General features: G+C 41.4%; 1 protein-coding gene across 2 annotated transcripts in view; it reads left to right on the top strand.

The window, feature by feature from the left end:
• The window catches only part of cdh8 (cadherin 8), a 119142-nt gene extending 98172 nt beyond the window's left edge, over positions 1 to 20970 (top strand). The window contains exons 8-12 of one of the 2 annotated variants that reach the window (XM_039795904.1): positions 8332 to 8468; positions 11433 to 11554; positions 13056 to 13173; positions 18345 to 18596; positions 18791 to 20970. In XM_039795904.1, the coding sequence (XP_039651838.1) occupies positions 8332 to 8468; positions 11433 to 11554; positions 13056 to 13173; positions 18345 to 18596; positions 18791 to 19284 (1123 nt within the window). In that variant the 3' untranslated portion in view covers positions 19285 to 20970. The remainder of the gene's footprint in view (positions 1 to 8331; positions 8469 to 11432; positions 11555 to 13055; positions 13174 to 18344; positions 18597 to 18790) is intronic. The other variant, XM_039795905.1, reaches the window with a different exon arrangement.
• The last annotated feature ends 3693 nt before the right edge of the window (positions 20971 to 24663 follow it).

Here is a 24663-nt window from a genome sequence, read left to right as displayed (position 1 = left end):
GTGAGTGAATAATGAATGAGTGTGCATGCAGATGGCAGCACCCTGCTGACATGATCTCTTCACACTTTTGCTGCTGCGATACTGTCCAGATATCAACATCCTGTTTTACCTCCATGTTAAATGCTTTGAGCACGATGCAGTGGAACTAAGTCATCCTGTAGGCTGCCGTCTTTATGCACCAGGTCACTCAGCTCTTTGCACTCTCTCTGTCTTGCTTTTTTCATTTCTCCTGAGGTCATTGGCTTGCTCTCAAAGTGCTCCGTTTTTAAAGCTTTAGTGCGTAAACTTTTTTTATGGTGCGCGATCACTGAATGCTTGTGTCACGTGGATACGACAGTAGTGTTGTCATTACTTAGAATTCCTCATGGGGGAGACAGAAACTACGCGCTATAGCTTTATATGCCGATTCCCCCATTTTTGTGTAGAAGTTGTCATTTTCAGAATCGATTGTTGCTCATGGGTTTTGTGCGACTTAGGACTGCACGACATGAGGAAAATATGTAATTGCCTTTATATTGAATCACGATATGATCGATATGACGATATGAGGATCTGTACAAAACAAAGACTTTTTTTGTCAGTGTGTAGGATAGGATTTGTAGTCCGGATGGTTTGACACATTTGTTTGCTCTAACAAATATTGCGTCCCCTTTGCAATTTGGATATTGCACTAGTCCATGTTGCGTTTTGGATAAAATTGCGTTTAATTGTGCAGCCCTAGTGCGACTGTTAGTCCCCAAACAGTCCCACTGCAGTCTGAGAAACAGAATAGACCCTTTTGAAAATAAAAAAAGAACTGTTAGATGTATTCATTGCAGCTCATTCTCAAAGTATCAATTTTATTCTCCAAGGGAAAGAAGAGGAAGTTGTGGCTAAGAGAATGCTGCATTAATCGTCTGCCAACTCCTGTAAAGCCACTGATCAGCGTGGAGGAAAAAAATGCTCAAAGATTACATGCACAACCAGACATTTTCTTGCCAGTTTGCATTTGTCACAACAAATTGCTTTGCCGGAACATGTGATTTTCTTTGAAGTCCAAACGCCCCCCACAAATGTTCAAGATGAGCGTGATCTATCACAAAGGTCAAGTGTTTGCTTTGTTGGGGGGATGAGATGAAACAAACTATTGTCATGGAGGGCTTTAATAGGCCGCATCACCCTCACCAAATACTGTTTGATTTTACTGCTTTTGTATTACCCTGTAACTCTGAGCTTCAGGCTGGGAGAATGATTACAGTCTGGAAGGTTGTAATCCTTCCAGATATACTGGCTAACAGAAGGCTGTAGCCTCAATAATGCCTCTTACAAATAAGCCAATAAGCCATAAACAATAAGCCAAATAATTAGACTTCGCAGGACATACAGGGCTGCAGTTAACAATTATTAATTAAGCTGGAACCAGAAAATTGTTTGACTTTTTGATTGAAAAAATGACTTAAATGATGTAACCAGCTGTCAAAAATAGCTGCTGATTATTTTTCTGCCAATCAACTAATTGATCAATCGACGAATGGCTGCAGCTCTAAATGCAAATACTGTCTTTTGGTCTTTATTTAGGTAAGGTAACAAAACAAACGGTGAATAAAAAACACGCGAACAAGGCTGTTACTGGAGAAAAGATGTTATTTTCCACCTTTTGAAACCGATTACAAATAAGAAAGTATTTTATTAACTGTGTAACTATTTTGTATATATTTCAGTATTTGTCCTGAAAACGAATCAGCCAACACATTCACCTTGAATTACCCGTAAATTATACTTTTATCAGCCTACAATTTTCTTCCCTCCCTCCCGTCGCTTTTTCTCTCCCTCTTATTCTTTAACTTTCTGTTTCAACGACTGGTAAGAGAAGGTGCTCCCAAAAATAATGAAAGGTGTAGTTAGTGAAGGTGGGTCTGTAGTGGTGAAGTGGCAGTAGTAATAGCAGACTGAGCGTGGACTTTCTCTCCTGAACCGCCACCGAACAATCTCTCAATCGACCCCTCTGATTAGAATCCCTCTCCACCCCCCCGCCCCACCCCCTGCAGCAGGACCAGACTGAACCAGTCTGAGTCGAGAGCACTCGGGGCGAGTGCTCTGGTGGGCTGCCATGTCCTCTGCACTCAGGAGACAAACAAGCCCTTAGCTGTACTTAATGCATCCAACCAACAACATTTCAGGTGCACTCCGTGAAATCCTCCCTCAGTATTGCTTCTCTCTGGAGCCAGCGCTCTGTCGTTTTCTACCTGACTGATCACAAATAAAACGCTATGTGTCATCTGGCAGTCACCATGGCTGTCTGACACAAACTGCAAAGTATTGATACTGTCACAAGCATTGCCACAAATCTGCACTGGATTTTAAACGCATTCTTTGTTGTTTTTTTTCCCCGTTCTTTTTTTTCTTCTTTTATGGTTAAGGGCAATTGTAATGGAATTCTGTAAAGCTCATTTCTTACTGCAGACTTCCTTATGTTGTTTTAGCACAGCTGACAGCTGAACACGCTGCATATGGTAATACAAGCAGTCATGTAAAGGGGATGGAAATGTGATGTCAGGAAGGTACATTACGTAGGACTTGATAGTTTGCTATTCATGATTTACTTTGAACGCTCAAGGAAAATCACATTCTTGGTAAAAAAAAAAAGAAAAAAAGGCCAACCTGAATACAATGTATTATAGAAACGCAAGTGGTCAGCATTCAGGGGACGGCAAAATGAGTTCTACTTGGTCCTAGTGGAATTACTGACCTGATAACAAGCAGGCACGTCACAGAGGCATTTTGTTCTCTGCAGGAAAAAACTAAAATGAAACATTTGTTCTGGATCTGTTCACCTCTTCTCCCTCCAACTTGTACAGGCACTCAGTCACACGCTCACACTCTTAACGGAGATAAAACCAGTGGGGTAGTCTAGTTTTTTGTAGTGAGTATACTGTCATTTTTTCTCTCCCAGCATTAGACTCGCCCGTCCCTGAGAGGCGCGTCCCGGAGCAACGACAGCGACAACCCCGTAGGTTTTTTGTAACGTTACAGCGTAAAGCATCAGCCTCATCTGGCTCTTTTTCTGTAGTTTCTGTAGTCTAACGTTAACGTCTGCTGCAGCGTCACTCGAAGCGGCAGTATAGCTTCAGGGGCGGGCTTACGAAAACTCTGAAAGAGTGTAGTTTAAATTTCCTTTTGTTTCATATAGCTACTTTAGTCATTCACATTAGTTAATTCCAAATTTGCGCAGAGAATAACCGCCAAGCAGCTGTGTTGTTGTTCCTAGGCGACTCGCGCCACAGACATGTGAATTTGGGTGAATTTATGAACATAAGTGTGAAAGTTCTCTCACAAAACAATCATCGTTACATAACGTGTTGTCATTCAGGCTGGGTCTTGACAATGATTTTCAAAATCGATTTAATTCCGATTCACAAGGTCCCGATTCCATTCAATATGAATTAGGTTAGGAACATTTAAAGTTACAATACCAATTTTGCTTGGATATAAAAAACTCTCAGAGGGGGTGGCCTCTAGCTCACCTGGTAGGGTGCGCGCCCCATGTATGCTCAGTCCTTGCCAGCGGCCCGAGTTTGAATCCAACCCGAGGCCCTTTGCTGCATGTCATCCCCCCCTCTCTCTCTTCAGCTGTTCTAAATAAAGGAAAATCCCTAAAAAATATCTTGGAAAAAAAAACAAAAAAGACTCTCAGAGAACTTATGATATAAATTGTACATGCAAGAAGGAACCCTAAAATTTGAAGGTAATTGAACATAAAAAAACTGTGAAATTGGAACTCCCTGCCAGTCACCTGATGCCCTTATACATCCATGGGGAAAAGGCATATGTTAAAAGATCAATTTCAGGATGTGTATTATTCGATATCAGATTACTCAAACAAAGATTGGTTTTAAATGGAGAACAGATTACTTGAACCCAGTCCTAGTTGTCATTATTATAACACGGCTCATCAGAGATCACTGACGAGTTTAATTCTCAATTGTAATGTGCTACGATCGCTCAGATGGTCACAATGCTTTAAAAAGCTAATTTAAAGGGACAATATGTACATTTTAAGCAAAGAAAAAAATACATTCACCATCATACAATAAGACATTTTGAATTCAAAAGCTATAAAACACCATTATTTAATGAAATAAACTCAGGAGATTTGCTTATACAGCCTCGCTTGGTCTGGTATGCAGAATTTTAGCAAATTATAGATAGGAATCGCTTTGTACTGTAACTGACATTACCGAGTCCATTTCCATTTCCATTTACTTTTTACTACTTATGCTACTGTGACACAATATTACGCATTTACCATATGACTTTATTGTTGTAGCAAAAATATGTCCATGCTGCTACTCGATGCAGTAATAGTCCAGTGATGCTGTGTGTTGTTCAGCTCAGTCAACACAATGTCTTGGAGGTTATTGTGAGCCACCCTAACCCTAAAGGCTGTTTTTATGCTTACGTAGCTACGCCGTAGCTCCTACGGCATCGTGACCCATTCAGAGTTCTGCATCGGGGTTGATTTGCATCGCGGTGCATTTCACCGCCTTAACGCTAAGGGGGGATAAGTCTGAGGTTATTTGCGAGGTTTCTGCCAGCCAGTTTATGCTGTGTCAGCAAGCTAACTTTAGCACAACTCCCCACCAAGTACTGCTTTCTGGCGAAGTGCTAATTTCGAAACGTTACTGACATATAGACCCTTTACAAACGGATAACCCCGTCATTGTAACCAAAATATGTCTGAGTTTATTTGCAAAGCCTATGTCAGTGAACTAGCATGTTGCTACTCCTCACAGTAGGCTGCTTGAAACAGCAACTATCAACACACAGGACCAGTTGACCAATCACAGTCCTTGCGGTCTGCGTCGCCTCGATGCAAAGTTACACATTTTTGGAGGTGTACGTCGAGCTACGGTGGAGGGCTCGGAGGGGGGGTTCACGGGGTTCTGATATTATTGTGTCGGGACACAACTTTTATAGTCAGACAGAAAGTGTGATTAGTTTCGCTTTCATTTCTGATATTTAACATTGCAGTGCAAATGAATTACTATGTTCTATTCATTGTCTCAAGGTGCTGTACAGCAAATGTTGACATTACACAGTCCTTCCAGAAAAATGCGGAGTTTTTTTGTGATTGTTGCGGGCAAAAATCCTTTATTATGCGGCACGCTTTCTTAAAAAGTGCGATGGAATATGATGGATATCTATGCAATTTTATTTGATGAAATTGCTGGAACTTGCAAAAATTGCGGGAACTTGTACAAACTGCGGTTTGATGAAAAAGAGAAAAAAAGTGATTCCCCCAACACCCTGCTTTTCGATGATGTTCACGTCGCGTAATTACGTCACTTCATAACGTTCCCATGGCAACAGGGGAAAAGGCTGCTCTTGTGTGAAGTAAACGCAACATTTTTCAACTTTCTGCTAAGATATATGGGACTTTTTTGCAACGAAAATGCGGGGATTATGAAATCATGCAAGCCCCGCATATTTTGCGCGGAAATTGGCAATTTATGCGGCAAAAGTGCGGCTTATTTGAAAAAATGCGGCCCCCGCATAAATATGCGGACTTTGGCTGATTATGCATTGAATTATGCGATTGCATAATCGCGTTTTTCTGGAGGGACTGATTACATTTAAGATAAAAGACTATGTCATACTAATAAATGTTTGTGATGCTTTGTGTTACTGCATGTAGCACAACTGCAGTTAAACTATTATTGCTGAAAGCTTTTACACTTGCTCTCCAATGGTCCAATGGTACATCTTTCCTAGAGAAAATCCTTTGACACACATTATGTGATGGAAAAGAAAAACCACTGGGTAGTTAGCATGAGCAATGATAGCCACCGGCACTAAAGAGGCTAAAGGATTACCACCCACAGAAACGCAAGCAGAGAAGATGTCCTGGACACACTGTTTGATTGACAGGTGATGCAGTGCGGAGACGCCGCATCAATGCACCAAAGGACCATAAATGAGCGAAAAAAAATGAATAATGATCTCACCGATTACAACTTATGGTTATCTTTTTTTTAATGCATGGAACAGCTTCTGTCACACATAATGCATTTTGATTAGCCTATTATGTTACGTTAAGCCTATTGTTTCGTATAGAGGTTGAATATATTTTGATGTCTGAAATAAAAATGATTTATTTCTTTTCTGATATTTGGCACAAAGGACCTCTCCACCATGTTTAGCCTTTAGACTGAGGTCAGCCCCTTTAAAGGCCTGTGAAAAGTAAAGCGAAGCTGCAACGAGACGGCGCACACACACCCGAGACGTGTGCGCACACATTTGCACAGATCCTCGCATCACACTCAGGAAAACCACGCACGTATAACGCTGGATATCATTTTTTTTATTTGCTTTTAATTCTTTTCACATCACGTTGTCAGTTTGAGTGACAGGTGGCAGAACATTTCAGGGTCTGTCTCCCCGCGCTTCCACGTGAGGCTGTCAGAGTCTGACTGGGATCCACTCAGTCTGCAGGAGAGAGGCTGCTCCCAGGTGGTTTGCTGCTGTCTGCCTGTCTTGAAAGTGCGCTGCGTCTGCAGGGCAAAAGAGAGAAAGAAAGGGGGGGGGGGGTCCTCATGGACCTCTCCCAGCCCGGCGTCTAGAGGATTTTACACCATTTCATCTCAAAAATGGAAATGTCACGGCTCGGTACATCTCCCCAACAATTGGAAAACTGGGCCAGTGGTTTATTTATTTCATTTCCCATCATTCTTGTATGAGCAGCAACCCTCCTTCATATAAATTGTTGTTATTGTCACTTTGTCTTTGGCTTTCTCTGGTGCTCTCTCTGTTTTCCCCCTTCCATCCCTCTGTATCCCTCCCTTCCTTCCTCCCTCTCTCTCTCTCTTCTTTCTCTCATAGAGACACTGTAGGGTTCCTGCCAACAGGTCTGCACTGATAGGGATGAGCAGTTCCACTGTTATAAGACCCAGGGTTGGGAAGGAAGGGAGACAGTGTGTCTGTGTGGGGAAGGGGTCTGCAAAGATATGGATGGGGGGTGGATTAGGAAGAGCTAGAGACCCAGCTGGGTGGAAAATAAAATAAAAAATAAAAACTTCTGACTGTTGAGTGAGTAAGAGGGGGATGAGATGGTGAGAGTGAGACAGAGACAGAGAGGGAGAGGAAACACTTGTGCGGTACACGGTGTATTTAGCTCACGTGAATCACCGCGGCCCAGCGTTTTAGGTGAGTAGGATGTTTATGACAGTCACGCATAATGGCAAATGAAACGTGTGAAACCAAAGATGACCCATAATGACAGATTCTTTTTTTAGTCAGTTTTGTGTGGGCTTGTCCCAAGAATTGGCGCTGTGCGAGTTGCAACATGAAAGAGCGATTTCACAGCTTCAAGTGGCGACGGAAAAATTCTCTTTTATGTGCATTCCAATTTCATACCCGCTGCTGGAGTTTTTGGGTTTCTTATTTTTTTTTTTTCTGGGGAGTTTTTAGTCTTGCCACTGTATTCTTAACACTTTCTCACAAAACGTCAGTGTGTCCCGGGAAGGGTCACAGAGAAAACAGCATCAGGATAAGGAACGCTTCACCAATGTATCTTTTGCAACAGTTCTTGATTAATGTTAAAAGTGTGCGGCTTTGTTGACTGGGACCAAAAAGTGGCTAGTGGCTTGAAAAGCAAACACATTCATTTAACTAAAGGTCATACAAGGTCCAACAAAACAGGCAGGTCATTGGTTCATCTTCATTAGATCCATAACACCCCCCCCCCATCCCCCCCATTGTGTGACACAATGCTGTCCTAACTCATTAATGCAAAGCCTTTGGGGGCCATTTAGTGTTGAGAGAGGGTTAACAACACACAAACAGGGTTATTAACACCCCATCTCTTACCCTGACATATCACATACTAACGGTCTTTTTTTTGCAGGAGGGAGGTGTCGCTGTGATTGTGGGGGAGGGCTTCTTGAAACCTTATCAGGCTTTAATGCCCCCTGCTGCTCATGTGAAGGCTGCAATAATTTCTTAGATAACTATTGATTTCCAACTGTTTTTTTGCCGTGCTTTCATCTACAAATATCTTTTGATGGATAGCAACGTTAGCCACAACACCCAACTGGGTTGCAAATGATGCTGCAGTGGTGGGTCGCTAAAGAGTTTTGTCTCAAATTTCTGATGATGGAGGCGCCTGGGTAGCTCACCTGGTGGAGCGTGCGCCCCATTTACAGAGGCTCAGTCCTCGCTGCAGCAGCAGCGGGCTCAAATCTTCATTGCTGCATATTCCCCTTCTCTTTTATGTCTAAGCTGTCCTATCAAATACCAAAATGCTAAAATTATCTTTAAAAAAATGTATGTTCTGATGATTGATTGTCTTTGCAGGTACTTCATCGATCGGCACACGGACCTGGAGAGGCAGTTCAACATCAACGTGGACGATGGGAAGATCACACTGGCCAAACCGCTGGACCGGGAGACGGACATGTGGCACAACATCACAGTAACAGCCACAGAAGTCAGTAAGTAACCTCTCCTGACTATGCTCTGCCCCCCCTGATGTGAACACTGTTCCTAGTGAATTGTAATGTCCTATTTTGAAAATCAACATACCATTAGGCATTCATTGGCACGCAGGGTTTAAAAACTGAGAACTGCAGGGAGACACGTACCATATCTCCTTCTCCTGAGCCACTTCTTGGGTTGTCTCCGTCAAAGGAATCACTGACCTGCTACACACAATCCTCTGTTCAACAGTATAGCGCTTTGTAAACCAACGTTTTTAATCGCTCCAAGAGTATGGCACAAACAATTAGCATTTGAATCCACAGAGGCATTAAATACGTTAATTTGCTGAGTTTTGATTGAATTAAACAGCTCAGTAGTCAATTTGTGGAAGTGCAAGAACATTAAGACGTATCAAATAAACAGTTTTAAAGACATGCTCCAGAGTGGATTGCTCCAACGCCAGCATCCATTACAGATTAAAGAACATCTGCGAACCGCAAAACTCACTGACTGCGTAGAAAATCTTGCCGGCAGAGCTACAAACAGCTCAAACCAGATGTAAGGCTTTATTTGCATACAGATTGTTTCAGGGGGGCTGTATGTTGTGATAAAGCTTAATGTAGCCCTTAAAGCTATTGGAATAGAAATGTACACAGCTTGTAACTTTTTGTCCCTGTCCTCTTCCACTCTATCTCCCTCTCCTTCTCTCTCTGTCTCATCCTCTATCTGTTCCTTTCTTTTCTTAATCAAAGGAAACACACATTAATTGTCAGAATAAATGAAAGCCCAAACGCTGTCATAATGTTTTGGCCATGCGGCACAGACAAATCCCACCATTGTAGCAGCCCGTTGGAGGAATTGAATATGTCTCATTTGATAAGCCGGTTGCCTTGTCATTCCTCGCACCCATACATTTAAAGCGTGTTTTCATGCCTCTTGGCAAAGTAACTGTGGCTCGAGATAGTGGCATCTCTGAGACCACCTAATGGGAATTTGCCAAAATAAATACGGCAGTTTTGCTATTCTTCACGGATGGGAGGGAAGCCGGTGTCTTCTCTGGCGTGAAGAGGAATAGATGTGTTCCCAGTTCTATCCCGATGCCATTTGCCACCCAAACGGAGGCGCGTTCTGCCGCCTCGCACCAGTTGACATCTGACTAATCAGACTCTATTCCCTGTCTGCTGCCGGAGGAAAGTCACTTTTGTGGCGGTGGGGAGGGGGGGGGGGCCTTTCTGTCTCCCTCTCTCTCTCTCTCTGCCCTAATCCATCTATCACTGTCTATCAAACTGTCAATTTCCACTCTCCTCACTGCTTACCTCTTTTTCAACTTATCTCCTAGCCTGTCTGGTGGCCTTGGTTTTCTGGGGCATCCTGTCCACCGCTCAATGTTAAGGTTTTATTTAAAATAAACCAGAATAAAGATTTAAGATGTATTTATTTTATTAGAACAATGCACATATAATCATCATTTCTGTAAATGATAGCCAGATGGCAAATTTTCAACAGTAAAAATAATAGACAAAAACACAACACATTTGTCTGGGAAAGTAGCAGTAAAAGTGATATATTTTAAAGAAGAAATACCACAATTCCTCTTGTAAATGAAAGATTTAATTCAAACACATTTCATTACACAAGATTCAGGACTTTGCTGCTACAGCTCTGGTACGACCAGTTGCTGCTAACATTAGCTACTTTAACTTACTTGCTTTTGACTTTGAGTACAGTTGCTGACCGTATGTGTGCTTGTGCTCCTGCTACACTACATTTACACATGAATGGCAGTAGCTCAGTCAGTAGGGAGTTGGTTTGGGAACTGGAGGGTTCTTGGTTCAAGTCCCCATACGGACCAATGTAGGGTGGTGGACTGGTAGCTGGAGAGGTGCCAGCTCACCTCCTGGGCACTGCCAAGGTGCTCTTGAGCAAGCCACTGCACCCCCAACTGCTCGGGGTGCCTTTGCATGGGCAGCCCCCTCACTCGGGACTAGCAGGATTAATAAAGTATACATTATTATTAATAAACATCTTCTTTTTTAAGGAGTATCTTGGGAAATGAAGGCAAATTGAATTTGCCATTATGTTGTAATTACAGTGGCCGCTGTTCAGGCTCACTTTAATTCCAGTTTTTAACCAAACAGTTGACACACTCAAGATTACTTTGATTTAAAACCCCCTTTGATAAAAGGAAAATAAAACCCTTAAGAGTCTCTATTTGCAATTGACTACCATGAGAGACAACCTCACTGCTAGGGAGATCTCAGGTGTTTGTCTAAGCATCAAGTCAATACACTTTCCACTCATTTTTCTTATTATGTGACAGCAGGGGCATGCTTCACGAAACCAAATTAATAAATCAATCAATAGAAGAGAAAATAAAAACACACCAGTGTCATTGGCCACAGTGACACAGCCCTCTTGGGGCAACATTAATACATAATTGCTTTAAAAGTTGGCATTTGCTACTAATTAATAAATACAACCGTTCGGAGGGACTCTCGAAAGGGACTGTCAATTACCAGTGATGAATAATTCCAATCAAAATCTAATCTAATTAAACTGCCTTTTATTGTCTTTTTTCGACTTTAGTTACCAATGACTCATTAATATGCATGACTTTAACCCTCATGTTTTAAACATTGCAGTGTACAGGGGATTTTCAAAAGCACTTTGAATGGGATTTTTTTTCCTTCTTTTTTTCTGTTGCCTCGAATCCTGCTTTGCATCGCTTATTCCGGCTGAAATGTAGATTGATGTGGCTTATCATCTGTCCTCCCATCAGCTCAGGAAATGAAGGGTGAAATAAAGATGGAAAATAAAGGAAATTAAAACTAGGTCACAGAATTTACCTGGGATTTCACACGTAACTTTGTTTTTTTTTTTCTTCCAGTTTTATATTTTGCTCATTGTCTTTTCTTATTTATCTCCTCTTGTCTCTCCCCTTTTCTATCTATCTATCTTTATTTCACACTGTATATTAGGAAACCACAGTCAGATATCGAGGGCGATTGTGGCCATCAGAGTAATGGACATTAATGACAACGCCCCGGAGTTTGCCACCGAATACGAGGCCTTTCTGTGTGAAAATGGAAAACCTGGACAGGTAAGGAAAGAAGTGGCTCATTCATCAAACCAGTCATCTATCTTTCTTTCTCTCTCGCTTTCTTTCTTTCTGTCTCTCACTCCTCCACTGTAATGATTGGCCACAGTGAATTATAGCCTATTTATTTCACTGGGAAACTACAGAGGTGGGAGTGCAGTGCTTTTTTCTCCCCCCCCCCCCCGCAACAGTCCTCTCCCTTGACACAGTGTGCATGGAGCAGAGGGGAAATGAGAGCAGTCAGGATTGATCAGAGTGGGTCATAATTCAAGACTGTCTTTCATGTCCTCCTCCAGATGGCACAATGCTTCCTCCAGCCAAAAAAAATCTGGACAAGTACTTAGCATTCTCCTTCTCATCAATCGACCTCATTCAGGGGACCTGTGTACGTACAATGGGGAGCTTTATTGAAAGGAGAAAAAAAAGGGAAACCATCCTGCAGGGCCTGAATTCTAATTTCCAATCAATCATAAAGACATACAGCACGATAAGACCTATGATGACAGATTAACAGATAGAGCCAGGAGCCTGAAAGTGTGCCAGACTAGACAGGACCTCATTGATGATAATAATAATAATAATAATAATAATAATAATAATAATAATAATAATAATAATAATATGAAGAAGAAGAAGAATCTCAAACTCCAGAAATGAATAGAGCATGTATTTCATCAGGTGTGATCCAGCCAGTATTACACTGAGGCAATCTGCGGTGGTATGTCGTAATGAATAGCATGTCAATAAACTACAGTATACATGTCTGGCCCTTGATGTGATTCCTTTTTTCCAGTGTGGCCCTTAAAGGCCGGGACACATCAGGCCGATTATCGGCCGTGGGGCAGTCTGGCGAGGTCAGTGACTCAAATCTGTTCGGTGTGTCCCGTGCCGTCGTCAGTCTGGGGGGCTGTCGGCGTTCATTTTGGCCGACCTGACATGTTCAGTCGGCAGCAGGGCAGTTGGGACTCACCAGGAAATGGCGAGCGGGATGAGGTGACTAGAGTCTCTCAAAATCTGATGAAAATCTTTTAAACTGACCTTTTGTTGATCTGAAATGAAGACAGATTCAGGAACTGCATGGCCTATTTCTCGCTTAAAATGTTTTCAGAAACATGTTTCAGTGAACTATTTTAGTACAATATGAGATCGTATTCTGAACGGCCACCATGACAGTCTGGCTTTGAATTTCCGGAGAAAACAAACCCATGTGACGCGTTTGTCCAATCAGCTGCCGGTTTTCATTTCTTGGGCAACATTACAGATTAGCGCCGCCTGCTGTTATAGAGATGTATTACGTCTCGTCTCCTCTCGTCTTTTTGGTCTGTTCTGTGGCAGGTTTTGGACCTCGGGGACGCGAGGTGATCATATCGACGGGGTTTTCTGTCAGCGGTCGCCCGTCAGCTATACTTGTCTACACCATTAGTGAAATTGAGTTTGACACCACTGCTCTAATGACTTTGAGCACTCCTCTGTACATCTTTGTGTCTCTCTGTTTTCAACACAGGTGATCCAGACTGTCAGCGCGGTGGACAAAGACGACCCAATCCAGGGCCACTACTTTGACTACCGTCTAGTCCCGGAGATGCTCAACAACCCCAATTTCACCATCAAAAACAACCAAGGTGAGTAAAAAAAAGAAGAAAATCACAGCGAAGTAAGTCTTTTCCTGGCAGAATGGCCGAGGGTTCTTTACATTTCTCCAATAGCTTTCCAGTCTAATCTCTGAACCGTTAGCCGTACTCGAGATGAAATCTGGTGAAGCAGTGTAGCTCACAATTAGCAGATGTGAAATTGTCTGGACACCAGCTTCTTTTTACTCACGAGTGCGTTTTGAGGGAAGCTAAATGAATGAGATCCAAATGGCTTTTCCTGGTAGTCTTGCAGCTCAATGTAGGATGACTTCCGATGAGCTGTTGCAGCAGATGGTGCTAAATTTATTTGCTAAATACTCTGATTGGTTTATTTGCCGTTTTTTTTCTCTTTCCTTAATCTCGTTGCTCTTCTCCTGCCTCTCCTCCATAACGGGCTCTGAACAGGCTGCGTTCATGATGACATTGTGTAATGTTTTCAGCTCGGGGCGAATCATCTTCATATGGTACTAGCCTTCTGTTTCGACGCAGAGGCTGCAGGCTAACTTACTGCAACCACACTCTGACGGAGGAAAGAGGCCATAAAAATCAGGTCATCAAATAGAGTCTGCATTTTTTTAAAGAATGGTAAAACCTTTTACTTCTGAAACATTATCAGGCAGGAACATGATATGCCAGTGTAATAATGGCAGGCAACTCAGAAATAGCCTTGGCTAAGTACATGTATACCTCTTTTGACACATTGAGCAATAACTAAAGGAACAAAAATCATATTTTTCCTGTCACAAATAGCCCTGTCAGAAAATGAAGGTCTGTTTAACAGGCAGAGACTTGCTGCAAAACACTCAGTCTTAACTGCGGATCAACCTAAACCTGTATAAAAATGCAGGTTCCTGAACCCTGCCCTTTCGGTAAGAAGAGATTTAATAGTTTCTTTAGATGATGTAACGGATAAAAACGCCACTAGAAATGTTTCACCACTATAAGCACAGCTCTGTGTACAACAAAAAGAGCCTGCATTTTTTTTTCTCACTTGCCTGAAACCACAGCAGATATATGTTAAGATTCAGCTCTCTATATATTACGTACATACTGCACCAACCACTTGTCTATAGTATTGTTAATCCCAAGCCCACCGCACCATATCCCCCAGCACTTCAGTGACTATTTCTATCTGAATCGGCAGCTGTGGGAGACACTTGAGTGAAGAGCGTCGGGCTCCTGTGAGCCCCTGTGTGCTGCCTTTGTTTGCGATGATGAGTCTAATTGTAGGGATTGCACAGTGAAGGGGTTAGGAGCTGCCCACTCTGAGCAAGATGGCTAAGGTTCTGACCAGCTGTATACAAGATATCAAGCACTCTGACGACTGTGTTCAGCAGGCGGAGTTTCAACATCCCATTATCAGTAATTGAGACAACATACATTTACCTTTCTGCCAAGAATGAAATTCTGCCGATAGAAACTCTTTTCAGACGCTTTCAAATTGTGTTAAGATATCGCATCTTCTTACAAATGTAAAGGTAAATGCGTTGGTAGCAAAATTCACCCTTGCTCAATTCAATCAAGGGTTTAGCAGATACAGCCTAACTTGGTCTGTTGAACAGGACCTTGTGGTGGCTAATGTTAGCAAACTGCATTGCGTTAAAACTGACAGTATGAGTCAGTTCAGTGACGTTATGACTCCTCTCTACCGATGCTAATCACATACCATGTTTATTCTTTAGTCTTATCCAATAATCGTTACTTGTGGCCACAGGGGCTGCTGTTTAGTAAAAATTGCAAAGACTGATTTTGAAGTCCAACTGAAAAAAAATGGTGTCATGTTTTCCTCTGTTAGAGCGTGATTTGTACCCCAAAAAGGGGAAATTTATCTTTAGCATTTCTTGGTTTCATAACTGAAATGCAGACTGTAAACCAAATTGCTGTTGGAAAACAAAATATCTGTCTATGTAGACGGAGAATCATTTTTCCATAAAGCTGTTCAAATCACTGCATTTTTAACTTACTAGTGCAGTGCCTGTTCAAAACCGATTGCTCGGCCTTCTGTGTTGCTGCTTGTAGCTTTCTCCAGAACCACAGTACTTGAAAATAACTTGAATGCTTAGTTTCATTCATATTTATTCACATTTAACGCTGTCCAAACTGCTCCAAATCCCAAACGCCATGTTCATTGTGTACACAGCAATACCTCGCCAAGGGTGAAGTAGATTGGATGAATGGTTCTCGAGATATTTAAAGACAACGGACACACACACACACCCACCCACACACACACACACACACACACACACACACACACACACACACACACACACACACACACACACACACAGAGGATCCTTGCTTTATATTTAGATTACAGTGGGATTAGGCAGTATGCGTCATTGTTTAATTATAGGTTGACAGTTACACTAACTAATAGCCAGTTGTGACAAAACACAAAAAGCCAAAACCAGCTGTGGCTTTGTGGCTGTCTCCTTCTCCTCCTACAATCACGGAGACATGTCTTGTGTTGCACATCGGCTTGCTGAACCAGCTACCAGAGAAACATCCACCAAGGGAAAAGTGCTTGCTAATGATTGCTGATTTTCAGGCAAATTAGCTAGCAGCTAAAGCACACTAGACAGTATAAAAATCTACCTGCAAAATGTTCAAATCATCAGTTTAGATGTTAATTGTTGCAGTCATTTTTCTTTAATACCACTGCCAACACAACAATGTCCTTATCTTGTAAGCTACATTTCCTATTGCAGGTTTGCTATTAATATGTACTGTAGGTGCCCATGCCGGACCAGTTGTCAATCACCCTGCTCATCCACAAAGAGGCTTGGAGGCTAAAGGAGCATTTCTGGTGTATCTCTGAAAACCTTTTTTCCCCTTTAGCCATACAGTAAAAACAAAATTTGCCTTTAGCAATACAGTAAAACAATGTAACAATTTAAAACTATTTTTGACAGTGATTTTTGAATTCTAAAAATAATACATTTTATGATTTCAGTTGGACTTCAAGTAAGTATATAATTATAATGAATTAAGTATAAGTACATGCAGGTTGAATGTATTATGATTAGGTAATTAGGGACCAATTATTTCATCTCTGTGTTGCATACACATGCAATACTGCATCATTTGCATATACAATTACATATGCACAATAACACATACTAACAAACAAACAGTATGCAGTGTGAAAAAAATCATACACACTTTGCATCCACCGGTAGGCCTAACATTGCCTCTTCTGCTTCTTTCAATCCTTTTGTATTATGATACTATAAAAGCATTCAAGTCCTACTTATTCAAAACGTTCTCACTCCCAACTAATCACATACTGGCGCTTGGCCAGTGGCTCTCAGCGTCAGATAGCGACACATAAGGCACCCTTAAGCGTCTGAATGGGCCGCCCCGGGCTAAGCAGCTGCTCGACCGCGGCACTGTGAGATGACGTAGTATTACGAGCGACAGTAGTGAGTATTATGAAAGGCCGGAACTCCACGCAAGGACGTTGGTTGGGGTGGTGGATGGGTCAAACAACAGACAACTTTCAGCCAGGAGACCGGGGTTTGTGTCACTTAAACGTACATCTTTTAACCTCACCCAAGATCTTTTGCTAAACCTAACTAAATTGTTTTACCCTGCACGTTGAAAAATTACGCCAAGGAGTCCTGACCAAGCTTGTTGAAAAATTACGTCAAACAACATGGGACTTTCATCCAGGAAACCTGGGTTTGTGCACCGTTCTTTTCCCGTGTGTCACTTAAACGGACATCTTTTAACCCCACCCACATTCTTTTCCTAAACCCTAACTAAGCGGTTTTACCTTACACGTTGAAAAATGACACCAAAGGGGCACCCAGAGCGTTAAAAAGTGACGCCAAGGGGTCCGGACCAAGCGTCGGTACTTGACGAGTTGGCAGTGAGAATGTGTTGACTGATCTGTCACGCTGAATGTGTTGTGCGTACTGAGAGGCACACATAATCTGAAGAGACTTCAGAAGTGCAAAAAGTTTCTTTAGTGTCACTTTTGCTGTCACAGCTGTCATTTGGAACCTCCCACATATTAAGTTATTTATGGCTAAAACTTAATTCAAATGAGCTTAAGCTTTTGTTATGGTGATGATTAATATTACAATGTACACCGTCTCTTTCATCAAATTCCATCAGTTGCTGCATGAACCACTTTTAATGTGCCCTAATATATGTAAAGATAATAAAAACAGCATTTTTGTAACTCCAGTGAGTTCAATCACTTTAAAGGTTATCTTCACAACTGCCGGTTCTTTGAGTAGCAGGCTGATTATGTGGATGGGCTGACGGGCAGGACGTGTTTAGTTCTATTTTTACCATCAATAGTTGCCAAGAAAATGACCTGTATACGAGGACAAGCCCTGATGGTTGACTACAGTATAGTAGATACTTGCATACTCTATATGCCCTGCTGAATGAGCCAAATGAAATAGGACATGTTGGTGCTCACAAAGCAGAGTGTACCACTTTGTGACAGCACTCATAAGAAAATAAATCTGAGCATATGTTCACATCAATTACAGATTGTGCAAAGCAAATAATTCTATCATGAGGCATTCCAGCTTTGATTAAGTTGGCTCAGTCAATGCCGATGTTTCAACATGGCCCGTCTCTGGTATAGCGTGTATATCACCAGATTTATTTTCCCCTCCCTCTTAAGTGCACCCTCAAGCAGAGAGGCAAAGGTTAGACTATGAGAAATCTTGTACGTTTTCCATAAGATCAGCAGGAGTAGATTCTTATGGGAATGCGAGTGTTTGATAATGTGGGCAGGGTAAGGAGAGCCAGCTAATGAGCAGACAGCTTCACAGAAGTGTCATCAAAGAGCAGCTGGCACCTTTCTGGGTCGACATGTGCCATCTTCTAAGTTGGTGTCGCCTGCCGTGGTCCCTTCATTTCCTCAGCTTTCAAAGGGGGACAGAAAACTCGAGCTCGCCTTCCTTCAGAATTCCCAAATTGGACTGTCGAGAAAAAGGAAGGTGGCTGAAATGCATCTACGGCATTGGGATGCAAGAGTGCTAGAAAGCCCGGTGACGATTGATGTGAAATTAGTTTACCCTCACGCTGCACTGATCTTCACACAATTTAATAATAGAAATTCAGTCTGTTGCTACCATGAATAATAATGGGTTTTTCACACATTCTAAATATTATTTTTTTTTTTATCTCTCTGACAGACAATTCAATCAGTGTTTTGGCCAAGCACGATACCTTCCGGCGACAGAAACAGGAGATGTACTTCCTGCCAATCATTGTGACGGACAATGGGAATCCACCGATGAGCAGCACCAACACCTTGACCATCCGGGTCTGTGGGTGCAGTAAAGACGGCATTGTCCAGTCCTGTAACGTGGAGGCCTACGTCTTACCTATTGGCCTTAGTATGGGAGCTCTCATTGCCATCCTGGCCTGCATTATACTGCTGTTAGGTGAGGTGTTTCTTTTTTACAGTGTCACATTATTACCCATTATATGTTACCCATTATTACCATTTACAGTTTTAAAAGATGTAGATGAAAGCTTTCAGAATCCTCAATAAATGATCAGTTTGTACTAACTCGTCAAAGCTTGACCTAGACTTCTTCTTTCTTTCTTCTTTTCTTTCCACCTGTCTTTCTGACAGTAATAGTAGTACTATTTGTGACCCTGAGGAGACACAAGAATGAGCCTCTGATTATAAAGGATGATGAAGATGTGAGGGAGAATATTATCCGTTACGATGACGAAGGAGGCGGCGAGGAGGACACGGAGGCCTTCGACATCGCGACTCTGCAGAACCCGGACGGCATCAATGGTTACCTGCCACGCAAGGACATCAAGCCCGACCTGCAGTTTATGCCCCGAGCGGGACAGCACTCTGGCCCAAACGGCGTGGACGTGGACGAGTTCATCAATGTACGGCTCCATGAGGCAGACAATGATCCCACAGCACCGCCTTACGACTCTATCCAGATCTATGGATACGAGGGAAGGGGATCCATCGCCGGTTCCCTCAGCTCATTGGAGACGGCGTCGTCAGACTCGGACCAGAACTATGACTATCTCAGAGAGTGGGGCCCGCGCTTCAGAAGACTTGGGGAGCTCTACTCTGTGGGCGAGAGCGACCGCGAGACCTGACCTTTGGTCTGTTAGAAAAAAAAGACCTTTTCCGATTTCTTTCCTGTCCACATACTTGTGTATTAAACGCTAGGGGGTTCGCTGGCTTTTAGAAACAGGTGTTTAAAAAAAAAAAAAAAAATAACCATTAATAACAAGGGAGGCCACCTTTTTGTATTCTTCTTAGAGTGAGGTATAGCAGTCGTCATCCACTACGTCAAGCGCATTGTAATTGTTGAGCCAAACAATGTCTTTATTAGGAGATCTATGATTCTTGTGGAGTGTAACTTAGATTCCGTTGTGGAGTGTCTAACAGTATTTTGGGTGTTAGTGATTTGCTATGACTGCCAGTAGCAGAAAAACCCTGGGACTGCTGGTAGTTGCCCGATGAAAGGAAATCACGGATGTCGTTGGGTTCCCTGAAGCTTCAGCAGACACTCCATGCTCCATGGACAACAAGCTGGACCTCAGAAGCTGCAGAGAGACTCGTATTTCATGTCTGCCGAAGCCACCCAGCTGGCCGGTGATCTGAAACAAAGTGACAATGAAAAAGCAATATATGGTCTACATTAAAATGATGAATGTATGTATGATTTGAAAAAAAAGAAAAAGCATAAGACAAACCAGTATTGGCTTTAAGATGAATTTGTTATTATTTGATATGTTCTCTGGTGGCCACATTTATAAACTATCTAAAGCCCGGAAAGGCTTGCTTTATACAACTCTTTGTATTTACACGCTACAGGTGTGAGTCGCAAGTGTTACTAGCCTATAAAAGACTGAAGCGGAGACAAAAAAGAGAAATGTAGAAACTCTGAGGCCTTCTTTTTACAGAAGCAACATTAAATACAATTGTAATCTACTGTTTTTTGACAAGAGATGTGTTGATTCTTCTTTCTTGTTCTATGAGTTTTTGTATTTCTGTTATCTTAAATCACTTTTTCCTGTGCTGACAATTTATAGTGAGTGTGTTTAGATTATTTCACATTCAGCTGTTTTTTTCCAACCACTTGAATACTATTTCATAACAGTCAAACCATATCATGAATTTATTGCAGTTGATAATATAGATTAGATGTAAGCAAGCAAACACAAGCTCTAAGTTACTGTAACAACACAGATGATCAAATTAATTGGGACTGCAGGAATGGGACCTTTCTGACACATGCTAATTCTCTGTAACATATATCTCATAACATATTCTGAGGTACAGCCAGTGAGCGTCTGAGCACAATAGTCCAATTGATACCTGAGTATGTGACTATCTCCAAACATCAAATCTCATTTAGGAAACGCAGGTTGCAATTAGCCCAAGAAAAATGAAGACACAAATCTAGACCATGTGCATATTGTGCTTACACTGTATGATATCAATAAAAAAAAAAGACTTGTACTGTACATAGAGTTACTGCTAACGTCATTAGCTTTCAATGAGGTGGTAGGTTTGTCTCTGCACGTTAGCTCTTGCACATAATGAGAATTTCAATGGCACTACAGCCGCGTGCATACCCAGTTTGTACTGATACAGTATTATGGCTCGGTTCTCGGTAGACTAAACAATATATATGGAATAGTCCTACATGCAGATCATATTTTGTACTGTGCTTTAATGCTTATAAATGTGTATGTTCAATTATTTACTCCCTGTACTGTAATCTAAGATACCCTGTATTGTTTCCTACTTTGTGAAATATATTTTTATAAATATTGCTGAATGGGTGTGGTTTTCTTACGCAGAAGTTACGGACAATCAAAAGTCGCAGATAGAACATTAACACTGTTAAAGGGGCACTTGGCCAATTTTACACGAGGGTCAGTTTATTTGTCGTCAGGAGTATAGTCTCGCATCGGCAGATCTATCTCCACAGAGCTGAATGAAGTAAGGTCTGGCTACACCACACATACATTCTAGGATAGGAGGAAAAAACGCTCTAAGTTGTTTGCATTTCTTCAAACCAATCACAATCGTCTCGGGCGACGCTAAGCTCCGGACGCAGCGACGGTAGCTCTGAAAAATGTTCTCGGGTAGAAACTTGTTTTGGTGGAACGTTTGCACCCCGCAAAAGAAAACGCCTCATACAATATTAAATGAAGTTACCTGTTCACACAAAACAGTAACGTGAGCTCTCAAAATTAGCTGGATACATGGTTAAAAGTCGTCTGCTTTTACCAGTATATTCAGCATGTGTACTTCTTTCATAGTAATCTCCGCCAATCGGGTCCAAAATGTTGCAGTTAGATTAAATGCTGTAAATATTCTTTTTAAATCTTTACAATCATTCCCCAAAAGAACGAAAAAAGAAGGTTCTGCCCCTACTTCACAATATCGTATTACGAAACAAATAGATATGGAAATACAGCATACCATCTTTCAGATCTTCCAATACCTTACAGCAATACAACAATACCTTTACATTACAATTCCATTCCTATGTTTCGGTCTATTTCTTTCTGTATTGGTCAAGGATTGATTTCTTTAATATATTTTTGAACTGATTGATATTGTGAATCTGTTTGAAGTCATTGTTTAGTCCATTTCATATGGTCGCCCCACAAACTGAAACACACATGCTTCTAATTGCAGTTCGCACAAGAGCTTGTTTGAACATACAGTGTCCTCTTAGATGATACCCCCCGTCTCTTTCATTAAACATTGCACATATGTTACATGGTAAATTATTTTCTTTAACTTTAAACATAAATTGTGTAGTTTTGAATTTAACAATGTCCATAGATTTCAGCAAATGTGAATTTAAAAACAGATGATTAGTGTGCTCATAATACCCGGTGTGATTTATTATCCTGATTGCTCTCTTTTGCAAAGTGGAAATATTTTGTAAGGTGCTTTTGTTGGTATTTCCCAAAACATCCACACAATATAATATATATGGTAAAATTAGTGCAGTACAGAGTATGTAGTGTATTTTGGATCAATATGTATCTAGTTAACAAAGCAGTTTGACTGAAAGTAGATACACCAAAAAAGTAAATTGCAACATTTCATCACAAAATAGCTCCTGGAAAGCCTTGAACATCACAGAATAATAGATCCAACAATAGAATCCTAAAGCAAGAAGCACAACTGGAGCCATTGTCAAAACAACAGGACGGCTGTGCTGAATCTCTAAAAATGCTTCTGGCTGGCTTATGCGTCATCAAACAGTGTCATACACACAAAATAAACCCAGGAGGCTACCATTATATTTCCCAGACTGTTCTTCACTTAGTCACCTAGCATATTCTGGCCTTGCGCTCCTTGAATGCTATAAAAGTATGTTTCACTGTGTTTGCTGCTGATGTTGAAAGCAAAAATGGACTTTTAACCCACTTGACTCAACATTCTATTATTACAGATTTAGACTGATCCTGCACCCCAAAACAGCAGCAGGATAGGAAAACACATCAACAAGGAGAAAAGAAAAAAAGAAGGTAAAATGCTTATCGTCTCTGACTGCCAGCACTTTTTTCCTCGGCTTGAAAACGCCTCTGATGTTAAAGGCAACCTTTCATCCCTAAACGTTGCCATTTTGCTTGCTCAGAAAATATACTGTCTTAAGCATGTGCTTTATCAGTTTGACATTATGAAGTTGTGACATTTTAACTTTTAGAAGGATATAGCCAACAGTGATGTGCAAATAACTTGCAGGATTGAACATTAGGGGGCCCTGCCACATTGATTGGAACATCGCAGTCCTTTCAAATATGGCCACAATGTATCAGAGGGTAAGAGGATAAAATCAACAAGCACTGTATATGTGGTGTGTCATCGTCCAAGACGGTATATATCATTCTAAACATTAAGACATAATTTGATTAGCATAACCTAATCTGCTGTCTATCATTATCTATGTCTTATTGAAGAGGAATAAATAAGACCTGAAGACCATTGTATTAATCCTGATTTGTTATTCCCATCTGAGAGATGTACCCAAGGAGATAAAAGTTTTGCATGAGAAAGGGCATTATACTAATTAGTCTGGGATGTAAATTGTGGTGTTGTGTTACAGTAATACTCGTTTGCCCCTGTTATTTATTTTATTTTTTATGAGCAAAGGAGATTAGATGTAATGCAATTTCCCATCTCTTGCCTTTTTTTATTTTTTATTTCCTTTATTCTTTATCCTTTCTTTCTTTTATTTCTTTATTTTTTACATTGTCTCCTCTTTGTTAATCTTGTTGAAAGATTAGACTTCTCTGTTCGGCTTTATCTGATATTACGGTTTCTCATAAATGACAAAAGCTTTTGATCGTATCAATTACCGGCTGTGCCTCGCTGAAGTCAAAGGCACAAAATCACACAAATCCACTCGCACATATGCCTATATATAGAGCTTGCAGTACACACTCAGGCACACACACACGCACATACACACGCACACACACACACACACACACACACACACGCACACACACACACACACACACACACACACGCAATGAAGACAGTACAACTACTTGATAATGTCCTTGTACTGAAAACAATATGGATACTACTCAAAAAGATTAGATACATTAGTTGTAAAAAATCTGAAATATCAGACGTCTTCTCGTTTGATGCCACGTTGCATCATACATCTACGTTTTCCAAACTTTCCAAAGTGGTGTTGGTGTTTCAGATGCTTTTGCCCTCTGGGATTGGAAGTGATGTTAAACCTGAAGGCTGCTATCTTTACGCACCTGATCCATTAGTCAAAAAAATCTGCCATGGAACACATTTTAGCGACTGATATCTCCTGCTAAATGATAGCACAAATTGTTTTTCCGGAATGTGCGACCCCAGCAGGTCAGCAGACTCATTTGTAGTCAATCTTCATGCACCCCCACTGCCGTGTATGGCTGCAGGTCTGACAGAGGTTGCCTAACTAAACAGTAAATCAAATTATCTTCTCACTTTTGTCACGTAATGGAAGTGTCCCTCGGGTGACAACCTTGCACTTGTTGTTCCCTGCTGATATGCGCCAGATTTTATAAGGCAGGCCTGTGGCTCCTGCTCGCGTGATGTAGAAACTGTAATTACTGTTGCCTGGCAGAGATGCCCTCAATTACAAACAAACTTTGGTGCATACAAATTAAGAAAGCCACTTTCTGTTCTGGATTTTGAGAATTCATGGGATTTGGGATATAATTGGTTAGTATGTCGCACCCCATGTTTTTTTTTTTCATCATATTTACCAGTGTAGTGTTTTCATGGCTAGATTAACTCCTTTAGCTCTGTCCCTACCTCTCTCTGTATTGCATATGTAGCCAGACCCCTTCAAGCACCCATCAAGCACACAGCAGACGACAGATGAATGATATTCCAATCAGTCTTTATTACAATGACATATGAATGGATTACATAGTGCACAATAAAGTGAATCACGAAGGGTTTTGGGCGATTAGACCCCATCGTGACATAGT

This window comes from Perca fluviatilis, chromosome 3, assembly GCF_010015445.1.
Source record: "Perca fluviatilis chromosome 3, GENO_Pfluv_1.0, whole genome shotgun sequence".
Taxonomy (NCBI): domain Eukaryota; kingdom Metazoa; phylum Chordata; class Actinopteri; order Perciformes; family Percidae; genus Perca; species Perca fluviatilis.
This window is presented reverse-complemented; position numbering and strand designations above follow the sequence as displayed.